Consider the following 13779-nt stretch of genomic DNA (forward strand, 5'->3'; position numbering starts at 1 on the left):
GCGTAATTAAAATAATAGTGACTGTATTATTGATAATATTATGTCATTTTAAATGTTTATAGTTTCATAAATTAGTTTTCTTTACAGAATAGGATATATGTTTATTTGTAAAATAGGAATGTTGGTATTATTGCCTACTATGTCAGTTTTGGAGCCCATTTTGTCAGATGCTCATTTTTGCATAACTTACGAAAAACTTAATTATTGACGGTATCGATGACCTTCCTCTACTATATAAGTACTTATATATATATATATATATATATAAGTTATAATTTTTCGTACAGCGCACTCACTAAGTGCTATCTGAACGTAATTGGCTATATGTAAATCGTTATATTTCAGAAACTATTACTTCAAATAAAAAATTTCAACTGACTTTTTTATTTAATTTTTTGAGAACTTTTTTGCTATAGTACTTTAAATCGAATTCACTCTTTATATATAATTATATATGCATATATGGGAAATCATAAATTAGACAAGGCATTAAAAAGTATAAATATTATTTACGAATATCAGATGATCAAATGTAATCATTGGATGAATAATTATATAATATGAGATATCGAAACGAAACTTTAGTATTCAAAAAACTTATTAGCTTGGTTATTATTTTGCATTTGACATGCACACATATCATGATAAAATTTTAACGCAAAGAAAAAAAGAGAAAGAAAGAGAGAGAGGGGGAGGACGGAGAAGGAGAGAGGGAGAGAAAGGGAAGGGGGGAGGGGGAGAGAGGGGGGGAGAGAAAGAGAGGGGGAGAGAGAGAGAGAGAGAGCATCGATAGCGATCGATAGTTTCGCGAGATTGCGAAACTGGGTGTACACGCGACGTGAAAAAATCGCTGGACTAATAAGCTACTATATGAAGTACGGAAATACGATTTTATTAACAAATGCAAATTGCGCAATGTGCATTGATATATTGCGAAACTTGCTTGCATTAGAATATAAGGACAAAGCAGACATGCATTTAGCTACCGTAAATGCGTATGTAATGATACAAAAGCAATGTAAATCAATTGTTCAGTCATAATCATTTATAAAAAGTTATCTGTCCTATTTAAAAATATTTTTATATAAGCGTATAAAATAACAAATCAAGAATAAAATTATATCTGAATCCGCTTATTATAGAGAAAAATTCTCATGTTTTTTAAAAGTACGGCAAATGCGCATGCATGTGTTTGCTTTATCTACTAATATTTGTTATTATTAATATAACGTGCATATTTGGATTTATCTATCATCGAAATGCTTGTTTAAATATAAACATATTTCGTGACAGATATTAAATATAGATAATAATTTGAAAATATGTTATTAATTTTAATATGAACTTTTACTACATAGTATTATATTTGTTATATAATTAGGTGTGTTTACTATACAATTTCTCTATTTGTTATAAAAAACTAATCTGTTTTTATATCACAACACAATACAAAAATATAAATTATTGATATTAATATTTAATTTAATTGTCTGTTGATTACAGTGTTCAAGAAACAGATGGATCCTTTTTTGAAAGTTTCACCGCATTATCCTGGAAACAGGAGAATCGGAGACTCGTTGTCCTTCAGGAAGTGGAAGCAAGAGCGAAGGAACCGCCACCGCCGTCCAGAGATTCAAATTTAACTTCGCAACCATATCGGCTTAGCAAAAAAGAGGTATTTTTATAATTTCATTAATTTTCTATATAACACGTGCATGATTTTTGTTTGTTTTATCGTAACAATTTTATTTTACTTTTTAAACTTTCTCGTTCTAATTTCAAAGAACTAGGTGATTTTTTATTTCCTGCTTTTTATTATTTTATAAACTCCGGCAAAGTTTTTACAGTTGTTAGTACAAGTGCGGCAAATTTCCCACATTTTCGCACTACGACTATATCGCGTGCGACCTAACGTTGTTACATTTAACACGCGTCATTCTGGTTGCAACGGGCTTTGCATGCGGACGAGTAGTTACGTCCATTCCGTTTGAAGTATTATTCTAAGTAGATAAAGTCAGTTGAGTCGTTTGGGTCAGACGACCACGTTCGCTCGTCGATCGAACTAACAGGTAGAAAACCTGTAATGAGAGTACGTCGTCGTCATCGTTTCGACGTCACCGACTGTAATGCACGCACGAATAAAGTCCGTATTTCCAAGTCGATGTTCCGATTGCAAATCTCGAAACTACGATTTTAAATTCAATTCGCTCTCTCTGTAATTCCTTCATTATTACTAATTCGCCTAACTACCTATCCAATAAAATTGATAGAAAATACGTTAGCCAAACGACATTATATAGTCGTATATATTTGCAGATAAAAATACAATTATTAATTTATATTATATAGAAATGTAATATTAAATGCAATGTTAATATAAAACTCTTTCCACGTTGACAAATATGTTGTTTAAAAATTACAGGAACACTCGTATATTTGCCGTGCTCCAAAAAGATACACATAAATTCTAATAAATTCTAAATATTGTTCATATTTATAAATGTATGGATCTATGGATCCTTGTGAATTTGTACAGCTCCATTTATATGTCTCCGGATTTGTGATAGATAGATACGGATACAACTATCTTATGTATTTCCTATCTCTCTCGGTGAAATATGTGTATTTTTCTCGCTGTAGGTCCCTAGATAACCGCACAATTTTTCGCACTGTCGTCTCACAAGCTCTTGACTCTCGTAAAATAAATACCCAAGTGGAAAAACACTTTTAAGTAAATAGCTTTTTCACGAAAGCTTGTGAGTTTTCACCGAAACTCTCATGTCAAGCTCTGCTCATCATTTTAACGTACCTTTCTCTTCCAATCTCCTTAGGTACAATATTCCTGCCGCTCCCGACTCTTTTTAATCTTTATTCATTGTCCCCATCTTTGTAGCGTAAAGGTTGTTATGGATGTTACGTAAGAGATTAATTGACGAAAAGCCGGTCATCGCTTTGTTAATAAGAAACGAGAGAGGAATATTCCTTGTAATATCGAAAAATGACATGGAATAGAGAGTTTGCTACATAATGACATTACGAAATTATTCATAATTATCTTTTGTTTCTCTCTCTAAATATAAATTTATACAATAATGTTAATATACAAACAATAATATAAAATGATTATATATAATAGTACGGTGTTTACTAACTAATACATTTTCCAAAATTTTTATACAAATTTATTTATTAATATTTTCTTAAACTCGATCATTTTTTATTATTTTAATGAAATAGTAATAATATATGTGTTTCCGTGTTCGAATTAAACGGCATAATATCGGCTAAATTATGAGAGCTCGACGCCTCTTGAATTTATATTCTATCTTCTATAAAACGAGTTTGTACTTTTCTTCGTATAATGAATATCGTATTGCTTTAAATTCCTACAAAAAGGAACAGAGAAACACGATCATTTAGCTAGACAAAGGAAATCTTTAACTTAATCATCTTGCAATAGAATTTCCCATATATTTTAAGAGAAGAATTTATAGCATTAATATTATTTAATATTACTGTATTTGACAGTTTCGTAAACTAAATTGCTTCTAATGATTATAATTGTGCAATAAAATAACTTTTCGCTGCAGTAAAAATTTTAACAATATGATTGTAATCTTTATTATAATAAATGTACTATTATTAAAAATTATAAGAAATATTTTATTTTGAAAATTAATTATAATTTGACTCAATACGATGTATTTACATTGGCATTAATTGTTAACAAATAGGTATTTAATAAAACAATTTTTTAAATAAAATATATAACATGGTTATTTTAATAATATTTATTTTTTATTCTATGCAAAATGGTTGAGAAGAATTTAAAAAAAACATATAAATTTAAACATATTACTTTTCTGAAAATATCAATTATTCGTAAGCAACTTATTATATGCTGAATATTATTAAAAAATTGGTATTTTACTTTCTAGATGGAGCAATTATACATAGAGGTTCTTTACACGATTGCAAACACTGTAGGCGCCAGTACAGGACAATACGCGCATTACAAGGAAGATCTTTATCGATACGCCCAAGAAGCCTTCGGAGTCCCACAGGATCAGCACCGACGATATCTCAATATTGCCTCGGAAGAAAAGGTATATCCGTTTATTAACTTTCCTCTCAAATACGATATCTCGATTCTTCTCTCTTCGAAAAATATGTCATCAAACCGTTATTTGTGTCACAATAAAAACTAAATCAAATAAACTTATTTACTATTGCAGCCACCTATTGTTGTGCTAAGCGTGGTGGTGATCGAAGCTGATGGACTCGAGGCAAAGGACGTCAATGGTAAGTTAAGTCAATTCATTGTTAGTTCCATTCCGAGTTGCGATTATCTTTTGAATTGCAAACGAGTAAAAGTACTCACTATCCCATAAAATTAAGTTTCCCGATTACAAATAAATGACTAAACCGTATTCCACAAATAACTTAAAGAGCAGTTAAAACTTTAACAAAATTTTCACTTAGTTAAAACTTAATTATATGAAAATATTTAATCTTGAAAAAATTTTAGTTGCAGTAAACGTCGTTCTTGCTCTTGTTACTGCAAAAAGATTTCTACCATACACTTGCAAGAAATTTTCTGACTAAAATATTATCAGAAATTATCGGAATGTAATAGACAAAATAAAAATCACATACAAACTATACACAATACTCTTTTTACTGAAAGAATGTATTGTCATGTTCTTTAGGATTTAGCGATCCTTACTGCATGCTGGGAATACAGCCCGGCAACCCAGGTGCACCATTGAGTCCACAAACGAATTTAACGGCGCATTCGCCGCATACACCCCCAGCATCCCCGAGGCAAGCAATTCGCGCCCTTTCCGATGGCGTCGACATCGAGAACTCCCATCATGAGAAGCTTCGAAAGCATCACAGGTAAGTTGAGAGGAAGAAATGATTATATTCTCATATCAAATAATACGAAAATACGTAAACGTTTTGTAAAAATATTATTATAATTTCTGTAGTTTCTGTTTGGCAATCAATTATTATAATTAGAAATGCGAGATGATGTGAGCAAATCTTATCACGTTTAGTTTAGGATGTCTAGTAGTCTTTTAGTCTAATCTGACAGATATTGTGTTAACCATTCTAAATAAAACTACTGCTCATGGAAGTTCTATTGTTTATTTCGTAGGAAATATGTCAACATATTGTAGACGTAGAATTGAACTTTCCCCTTTTAAAGTATCTTCTATCCTGACAGCACACAAACATTAGCTATTATTGATATTACAACATGATTGATATTAATGATGCGATTGCACTCTCTCGTGAAAATGTCATTTATTGTTCAACACAAAAATTGCATCCTATCTACCGTTATCAGCGGTACGATAAAAATTGATGGTGTGCTACTTAAGATAAGTGACTCTTAAAAAATTAATATCACAAAAAGTAATATCTAACTGGTATTACTTTTGGAAAGAATGAAATGTATTCATATACAAATTGACAAATATTGTTCCATAATTCTTTACGACTTTATAAACAAAATACACAAATTAATAGTATCGCGCGATATTCTAAATTCTTTATCCATCTTCTAAGAGAAAGTATTGCGTGATTATATTTTTGGCATAATAGAAGATTACGGCTTAAGAAATCAGCACGTGCCAATCTAAAATGTTACGAATCCACAATAATATATGCATTTACTACACGCTAACTCCGACGACATTTGCGACAATACGACGCGATGTACAATGGACGCGCCGGATACAGCAAGTTCTGTGAACGAGCGAGCGAGTCGTTCTCCGGAATAGAGAACGGGCAAGAGCATTGAGAGAGCAAGCCCATTTTGCTGTGTATCTTCATATATTGTTCCGTTCGCCACCTGGTGGTATAAGTAAAGTGATTAATGCATCGGCAAGAGAGCTTAGAGCGTACAGTGCATCACTAGCTGCAACGAGACACGCGACGTCTACGGGAAGTGTCGTACGCCGTGTATGCTCTTCGTTAACCGCGTGAAATTCCATCCGGATTCTGCGAGAGCGGATGTCATGCTGCATATTGGCATTGAAGATTTGGAAGCTTTGTGAGAAAACTTAAGACTCTATTCCCAGCAACGACATAATTTACCAATTAGTATCAAAATCCTATCTATCTTTCGAGATTATTGTGTTACAATATACATTTGCAAATAAAATGGATTCGTGTATTTCATAACTAATAAAAGACAAATATAAAATAAAACGTAATAATTTAAATATAGCTTGAAATATATTCTATAAGAAAAGAAAGATTTGAAAGAGATGAAAAATGTGAAGTTATTGGCTGCGTTCAGCAGAACGTTTATTTTACAACTGTTAAAATTAAGTTTTCTTTGCGCTGATTGGATTATACTTTTAGATCTATAGAGGAATGGTCCTATCATAGCAGTCATAAAATGATTGTAAAACTGTTGTGTTCTACTGAACGTCGCTTTTCTCAAAAGGATTGAAAAAGCAAATCCGTGTTTAGAATGTAAGTTTTAAAGATGCAAATATTAGATTATAAGAGTATATTTTATTATTCATTTTGTGTAAGTATTTTTATTAATTTTTTTATTTCTCGTTTATTTTGCAACTGTTAAAAATTTTCTTTGCGCCATTGGATTATACTTTTAGATCTAGAGACAGAGAGAGAAAGAGAGAGAGAGAGAGAGAAAGAGAAATGGTCCTATCTTAGCAGATAATCGTAAAACTGTTCTGTTCCACTGAACGCAGCCATTTTCGAAAGAATTAAAAAAGTAAATCCGTGTTTAGGATATACCTAAGTTTTAAAGATGCAAATATTAGATTATAATAAGATTGTACTTTATTATTCATTTTATTTAAGTATTTTTATTTTTTTTTTATTTTTCACTATTGATTATGTACTTCCGTTTCTAAAGACGGAAGAGGTAAGTTTGCTGAAAAAATTAAACAACAAGGTTTAGTAATCAGGAATCATTAAATGGTTGGATGTTAGAAATTATCGAAGCATTAGTAACGACGGTACTAAACTGTTCATTCAAAATCAGTTTCAGGCTTTCATTTAAGCGCAAGGAGCACAGCAGCAGGCGGGAACACCGTGAGTCCTTGAGCGGTGCTCTACCCGCGAAGTTTATACGAGCTACCTCCGTGAAGCCGCATACGTTGAGTCCGCGTTGGAACGAGAAGTTCCGTTTGTAAGCGAAAACTTTGGGGCCTGACCCCCTCGTAATTGGCTCTCGCAATGGCGATCCTTTATTAAGTCTAACTAGTGCAAATCCGTGTACTCATACATAACCATACTCCGATTCCTGTTTCAGCGACATTGATGACATCAATACAGACATTCTTCATCTGGACATATGGTGAGTCTGCACTGCATGCGTAATAATTTTCTATTATGTTACTATTATATTATCTTAAAAATTATACAAGCTTAGAATAATTAAAAAACAAATGGAGGGCTAATGAGAGTTTTTTATCGCGATAATTCGTGCGATAAAAAAATTTTTATTTCATATTACGATAAGTCTGACGTTTCGGCTTCACTTCGAGCCATCCTCAATATATCTGAACCATACAAAATAGAATAGTTCCTAATGGCTAAACGAGAAAATGATTGTGATGCTTCATATGTCGGTTAGACAAAGAGGACTTTAAAAACGAGAATCACGGAACATCGTAATGATATCCGAAGAAATAGTAGTAATCATTCGGTCGTCACAGATCATAGATTAGATTGTAACCATGAATTTGATTAGGACAATATTGAGATTGTGGACAGGGAACGGTTTTTATATAAACGACGTATTGCGGAAATGTTGTATATACAATTACAAAAGAATGGTTTAAATTTACAATCTGATACTGAATTTTTACACCACGCGTATATTTCCATTCTTAATAATTAACATTAATGTTGTTCCGTCGAATTCTTGGTCTGTCTTCGTTACATAATTCATATGTGAAATTATTGTAAGTACGGCTTTATGACTTATTGTTCTATGCTTTTGATAATATGTAAGTTCGTATTGGACATTCTCGTTTTCTCGCATTGACATTATTGTTTTCGAGCGTTTATTTCAGTTTGACTTATTTGATTGTCAATTCGTGTGTCATGCTTACGTTAGACATCACGTTTCTCAAATTTTAAATTATGGACAATTTGCGGAATGTTATAATTTTTATCTAATTGTACATGGCTATGCGGTGAGTGGATTACTTGTTTTATTTGTCATTCAATTTTTTATTTCTTAAATCTCACACATTGAAGTAACGTTTTTATTCTTTATACATAGAATTCATCTTTAATCGTTGCTACTAAACAATCTTGTGTCACGAATTGATGGGGATGGAATGAGTGGTCACTCTCTCGTTTAGCCATTAGGAACTATTCTATTTTGTATGATTCAGATATACTGAGGATGGCTCGAAGTGAAGCCGAAACGTCTGATTTATCGTAATATGAAATAAAAATTTTTTTATCGCACGAATTACCGCGATAAAAACTCTCATTAGCCCTCTATTTGTTTTTTATTTTTGACATTCTCGAGAGTTATTGTTATCAATTTTGTACTTAGAATAATTATTTGAAATAATGTAATCAAACATTTCTATGTAAAAACATGAAGTTTCCAAAATTTTGAAATTAAACTAAGCTTTGCGAGATTTGCACCAATAATTTCAGGGACCACGACGATGAGTCCTCGGTGTTCGACGCGGTAATCAAACTTAATGAAGTACGAGGCGTCAAAGGGCTCGGGCGATTTTTCAAGCAAATCGCTCAAAGTGCTAGATCCGGAAGTCAGGATGACTTCCTGGGTTGTGTAAACATCCCTCTAGTGGTGATTGTTTAATTTATCATTGATTTATTATTGAACTAGCTTAGTACTCTATATGTGTGTGTTGTGTTATGTGTGTTCAATAATTTGAAGAAGCTTTTAATTTAGAAACTGACTGAAAATTATTAAATTTTTAGATTTCTGATTAATTATCTTGAAAAGATCTTCTTAATAGTACCGACATTTATTTGTTTTAAATAATTTTATAAAATTTGTTCTGAGTTATACATATATTTTAAACATTATATCAGTTATAATTAGTGTTTTGTGATATGTAATAGCATTTTAAAATTAAAATGGTAAAATAATATATATATTTAATAATATATTGTTTTCCAGGATATTCCGAGTACTGGAGTAGATCTATGGTACAAACTTGAGGCGCGGACTCAAAGGAGTAATATCCAAGGTAGAATCAGACTGAAATTATGGCTGTCGACGAGAGAGGATCGTGGAACATCCGAGGAGGATAATTGGGGCGAGCTAAGGCAACAGGAAAGACTGTACACAATTTTCCTCAATCATGAAATGAACAAACAAGGAGTACGTACACAAAGCCAGCTAACAAAACTTATATTAGATCTAATACGCAAGACGTGTTTACATCATATATTAAATACGATAGCGACGTAAATTTCTCGTAGTAAAGTATATCGTATATTTTCAGACTTATAGAATATAGGTGTTATAGAAATTAGGTGTTAAACTTAATTCCTGCCGTTTTTCGTCTCTAAAATTGATTTGTTTCGAAGGAAAGATGAGTGAATACCTTAATCAAAGTAATTTCCTACATTTTCTACTTTATTACTAATTAATAATACGTTATTAATAATACTTTGATTAAGGTATTTCCCTTCAAAACAAATCAAATTTGGAGACGAAAAACGGCAAGAATTAAGTTTAACACTTAATAATACAAAATTATGTGTTGCATTTTATACGTATTATCATAAAATTTCAAACAACCACTATGAAAAGTTTCTAAAACGAGTGAGAAAGATAGATAAATGGATAAGTTTGTGAATATACATTTTCTCTTAATATTTTCAAAATTTCTTTCCGATATTCTCTTCAATGTTAAATTAAATTCTGACTTGTTCATAAAAATTATAAAGTATTTTAAAACATTTATTATCTCTCTAGAAATCACTAATCAGGCTATGTCTTCATATGAACTTGCGCGGTTTTCAGGAAGACTTCACTGGAGAATTGCCGCAAACTGCACTAACTATCTTACATCAACACGCGGTGCAAGGTGATGTCACCGAGTTGCAGCAGGCCTTGATAAGGTGGGTGGCAAGTTCCCGGCAACCTGCCGTCGATCCACGAATGCTTCATCGTCTCCTACAGGTAACTTAAGTCACCGGAGCAACTTGCATCTTGTCATCTTATATACAACAAATATTACATTAACGAAACTATTAAATAACAATTATAAACTTAGATTATTTCTCAATCTTAGGAACTTGACAATCGATGGCATACTGAAACTCTGTCGCGCGACGCAGAACAGTGTCTGGCAGATTCCTTTAACGATTTCCTGGAAGTGTCTTTGAAAAAAGTTAGACAGCACCGGGTACTGTATCCACCCCTATATAGACCGACTATATCGAAGCTAGATTATCTGCTTAGGTAAATCCATATATCTTTATAATAAATTAATAAAACGTACAATTGCAAACATTAAAAAGTTAATTGTGACATATTAGATATATCTATATATAAAGCTGGACATAAAAAATAGTTTTTATTAAGCTTAATAATAATTGATGTATAAAATTATATGTTAATAATTACTGTTACAGATGCCTGGGACTTCTTTCAAATATGAAGGCTTTTCGAACTTGTTGCCCCTTCAACAAGGAAATTCGTGGTGAGATCATTACCGCTCTTAGAAAAGGAACTCTTGAATGGTAAAGATACCTTGTCATAAGCTAACAATATCTTTCCAAATAATGTATAATAAGTTTCGAGTTTTATTTTAGTATATAAAATTATTAATGCATAAATAAAAATATTAAAGTAAAATAAAATAATTTTTTATTTTATTTTTTTTATTTAATGTTTTTGTTTGTATTAATTGTACTAAAATAATGGCGTAGTATCAAGATGATAATAATGAAGCTATAAAAAGATAAAACTTGAAATTTTATTTAATCTTGATTTTAATTTTGCAGGTACGAGGATACTAGACAACAAACAATGTGCCATGACCAGGAACCTGATCAGGACATCGATAGAGTTTTGCAAGATTTCACGAACTTAGTGACTGCATTATTAGTCGATTTAGAACAAGGGCTTTTATATTACAACAGTCTCTTTGAAAGGTAAATATCTGTGAAATCTGCTTCAGAAGGTAATATAAAATTGCAAATAAAAAATATAATAAAAAAATAATTAATGCGAACAATTTTCTCTATCATTAAATACAAAAGTACTAAACCACTTGGTTATTTTGTCTATTATAATTTATATCTTTGACAATATATATATATTTTTTAGGCAATGTTTTGTAATTAACAAGGTTTTCCACAAATTTAGAGATTGCAGAGCTTAAAAAACTATTATCTTGACATAACGAAAATTGTCTAATCATTGATATATTAATCTTATGTTTCAGCACGAATGGTGTGCCATATTTCTCAGCAGTTTACAAGCAATTAGAAAAGCTGGTAAGAATGCAAATGACTGAAATGTTCCTCGTGAACAAACCATCAAAGATATTTATATAAATAGATTTTTTTACTTGTGATTTTGCAACAATTGCGTCAAAGACACACTGTCACATAACACATCATTATTTTTTATTCACTGTGTCGTCAAGCTGGGTGTGCTATGTTTGGCTTAAACGCTTTATTCGAGACGTCGATCGTGCCTACGACAGTAAAATGATCTCAGGAAAGAAGATTACTTCGATTATTCTTTTCCAAGCCACACTTAAATTTAAAAACAAAACCACACTAATTAGAATGTATCAAAGAAAAATTCAATTGAATTTTTTAAACTACTGTATCTAATTCGACAAAATTTCAAGTTACTTAGAAAATTCGGTCGACGTCCTTGCATTGAAATGACAATACATATTACTGTTTATATATAGAGTGTCCCAAATTTACGCTGATTGCTTTATGGTGATATAGATGGTGTTTAAAATATACGTTATGTTGTAAATAACAAGCGCGATTAAAAACAAATAAAAGTAAGTTCTAAAATAATCATAATTATGGTAAGGTTGCATCGGACACGCTGTAAATAAACAAGTCGCAGTGACCTGAAGGGGCCAGGTTGGGAGAAAGCGTGACGACGAATTATAAATGTCCATCAGGTCAGCGCGATTTTACTGTACACGAGATATTTGTCCATAGCTGGCGGAACACGTGGCGACACACATGGAGAACACTTCCGAGGTACTTTTTTCATCGCCACCACAAAATATTAAACTTTCTTTCTCTTTCTCTTCTATTAACTCTTTTTTACCCTTGTCTATAATTCTCTCTCTTGTTCTCTTACTCTTTCTTTCTTTCTTTCTTTCTTTCTTTCTTTCTGTTACTTCAAATTTCCTGCATATAATGTAAAACTGTGAAATCGTCGCATTTTTATCTGCATACCCATTAACAATGTGTAAATTAATTATTACATTAATAATCAATGATTAATGACAAGAAGTATTACGAAATTAATAATTACGTATAGTATAGTTATATTATATGTATAATGCTTATAATATGCGCATTTTGTGCAAAATAAATAATAAATGTAAACAAGATTGTATGAGTATGCAGTTAAAGAAATAGACGTTGTTAACTTAGTAATTACTGAATATATTTTATAGTATGTATATACTGTTATATATATTAGGTGTTGAATTTAATTCCTGCCGTTTTTCGTCTTCAAAATTGATTTGTTTCGAAAGGAAATACTTTAATCAAAGTATTATTAATAAAGTATTATTAATTAGTAATAAAGTAGAAAATGGAGGAAATTACTTTGATTAAGATATTCATTCATCTTCCCTTCGAAACAAATCAATTTTGGAGACGAAAAACGGCAGAAATTAAGTTCAACACCTAATACATTAGTTTCGAGGAAATTAATCTATATTTTGATTAGCAATCTAAACGAGTAGTATATTTAAAGTTCCATATATATGATTTTTTAACACGAAGAGAGCACACACTTTCAACTTCTACACACATAAATACAAAAAGAATACTCGCAAAATGCACGAAGCAGGCAATAGTGTGCCAACTAGAACAATTTTAATTATTACTGTATAAATAATAAAAATATATTAATATTTTTATATTACTTCACAAAAATCTGTTTCATCAATTTTAATATACCGATGAAAAAAATGCGCATTTTAGTATCTTATTATCTGCAATACAGTAATTGAATTTTTTGTCTTTTTTTTATGAAGTTAGTTTTATAAGCTCTCTTTATATCAAAGAAAAACTATAACGACTATACTGTGCTATTTGGCATTTGTCAATTCTTTATTTCCCACCGTTAGTGCATATTCTTCACAACACCCTCACATAGCGTAGTCCTCGTGAGTAAAAACTATCGGATATTGCATGCGCCCATCCGAATCGTTAGCGAAACACAGCTGCACTTGACGCGTACTGATTGCATGCGCTCGCCAATTTAGCAAATGATACACCACTCATTTACCCTTGTGTCCTTATTTTTAGTCACGATACAGGTGTTCTCGTTACATTTAACTGCCTAGTTACAAAAATAACTGAAATCGATGTACAATGTATCATTTCAGAAAGCACGTTAGTACTTTTTACAACTGTAATAGTTCTTCGAAATTCGTTTAAATTTGTATATAGATTATTTTGACAAAATTTAAAAAGTATTTAAACGTAAATTTTTTTAATTTTTACAATAAGACAAGACTGTTAGAAGTAAAGACTTTTTAATATTATACTATTGAAAATATTATACTATTCTTT

General features: G+C 31.3%; 1 protein-coding gene across 5 annotated transcripts in view; it reads left to right on the forward strand.

Moving 5' to 3' along the window:
- unc-13-4A (BAI1 associated protein 3) overlaps positions 1 to 13779 on the forward strand; it is an 85204-nt gene that overhangs the window by 61721 nt on the left and 9704 nt on the right. For 3 of the 5 annotated variants that reach the window (XR_001940390.1, XM_018516220.1, XM_018516221.1), the window contains exons 4-17: positions 1504 to 1675; positions 3939 to 4106; positions 4236 to 4302; positions 4710 to 4899; positions 7028 to 7174; positions 7298 to 7342; positions 8665 to 8821; positions 9158 to 9361; positions 10010 to 10168; positions 10281 to 10450; positions 10624 to 10731; positions 10996 to 11145; positions 11439 to 11490; positions 12184 to 12225. Coding sequence is in view for 4 of the 5 variants with exons in the window: in XM_018516220.1 (XP_018371722.1) it covers positions 1504 to 1675; positions 3939 to 4106; positions 4236 to 4302; positions 4710 to 4899; positions 7028 to 7174; positions 7298 to 7342; positions 8665 to 8821; positions 9158 to 9361; positions 10010 to 10168; positions 10281 to 10450; positions 10624 to 10731; positions 10996 to 11145; positions 11439 to 11490; positions 12184 to 12225 (1831 nt within the window). In the remaining variant the exon portion in view is untranslated. The remainder of the gene's footprint in view (positions 1 to 1503; positions 1676 to 3938; positions 4107 to 4235; positions 4303 to 4709; positions 4900 to 7027; positions 7175 to 7297; positions 7343 to 8664; positions 8822 to 9157; positions 9362 to 10009; positions 10169 to 10280; positions 10451 to 10623; positions 10732 to 10995; positions 11146 to 11438; positions 11491 to 12183; positions 12226 to 13779) is intronic. The other 2 variants (XM_018516222.1, XM_018516223.1) reach the window with 1 other exon arrangement.

Source organism: Trachymyrmex cornetzi, unplaced genomic scaffold (genome assembly GCF_001594075.2).
Source record: "Trachymyrmex cornetzi isolate Tcor2-1 unplaced genomic scaffold, Tcor1.1 scaffold61, whole genome shotgun sequence".
Lineage (NCBI taxonomy): Eukaryota > Metazoa > Arthropoda > Insecta > Hymenoptera > Formicidae > Trachymyrmex > Trachymyrmex cornetzi.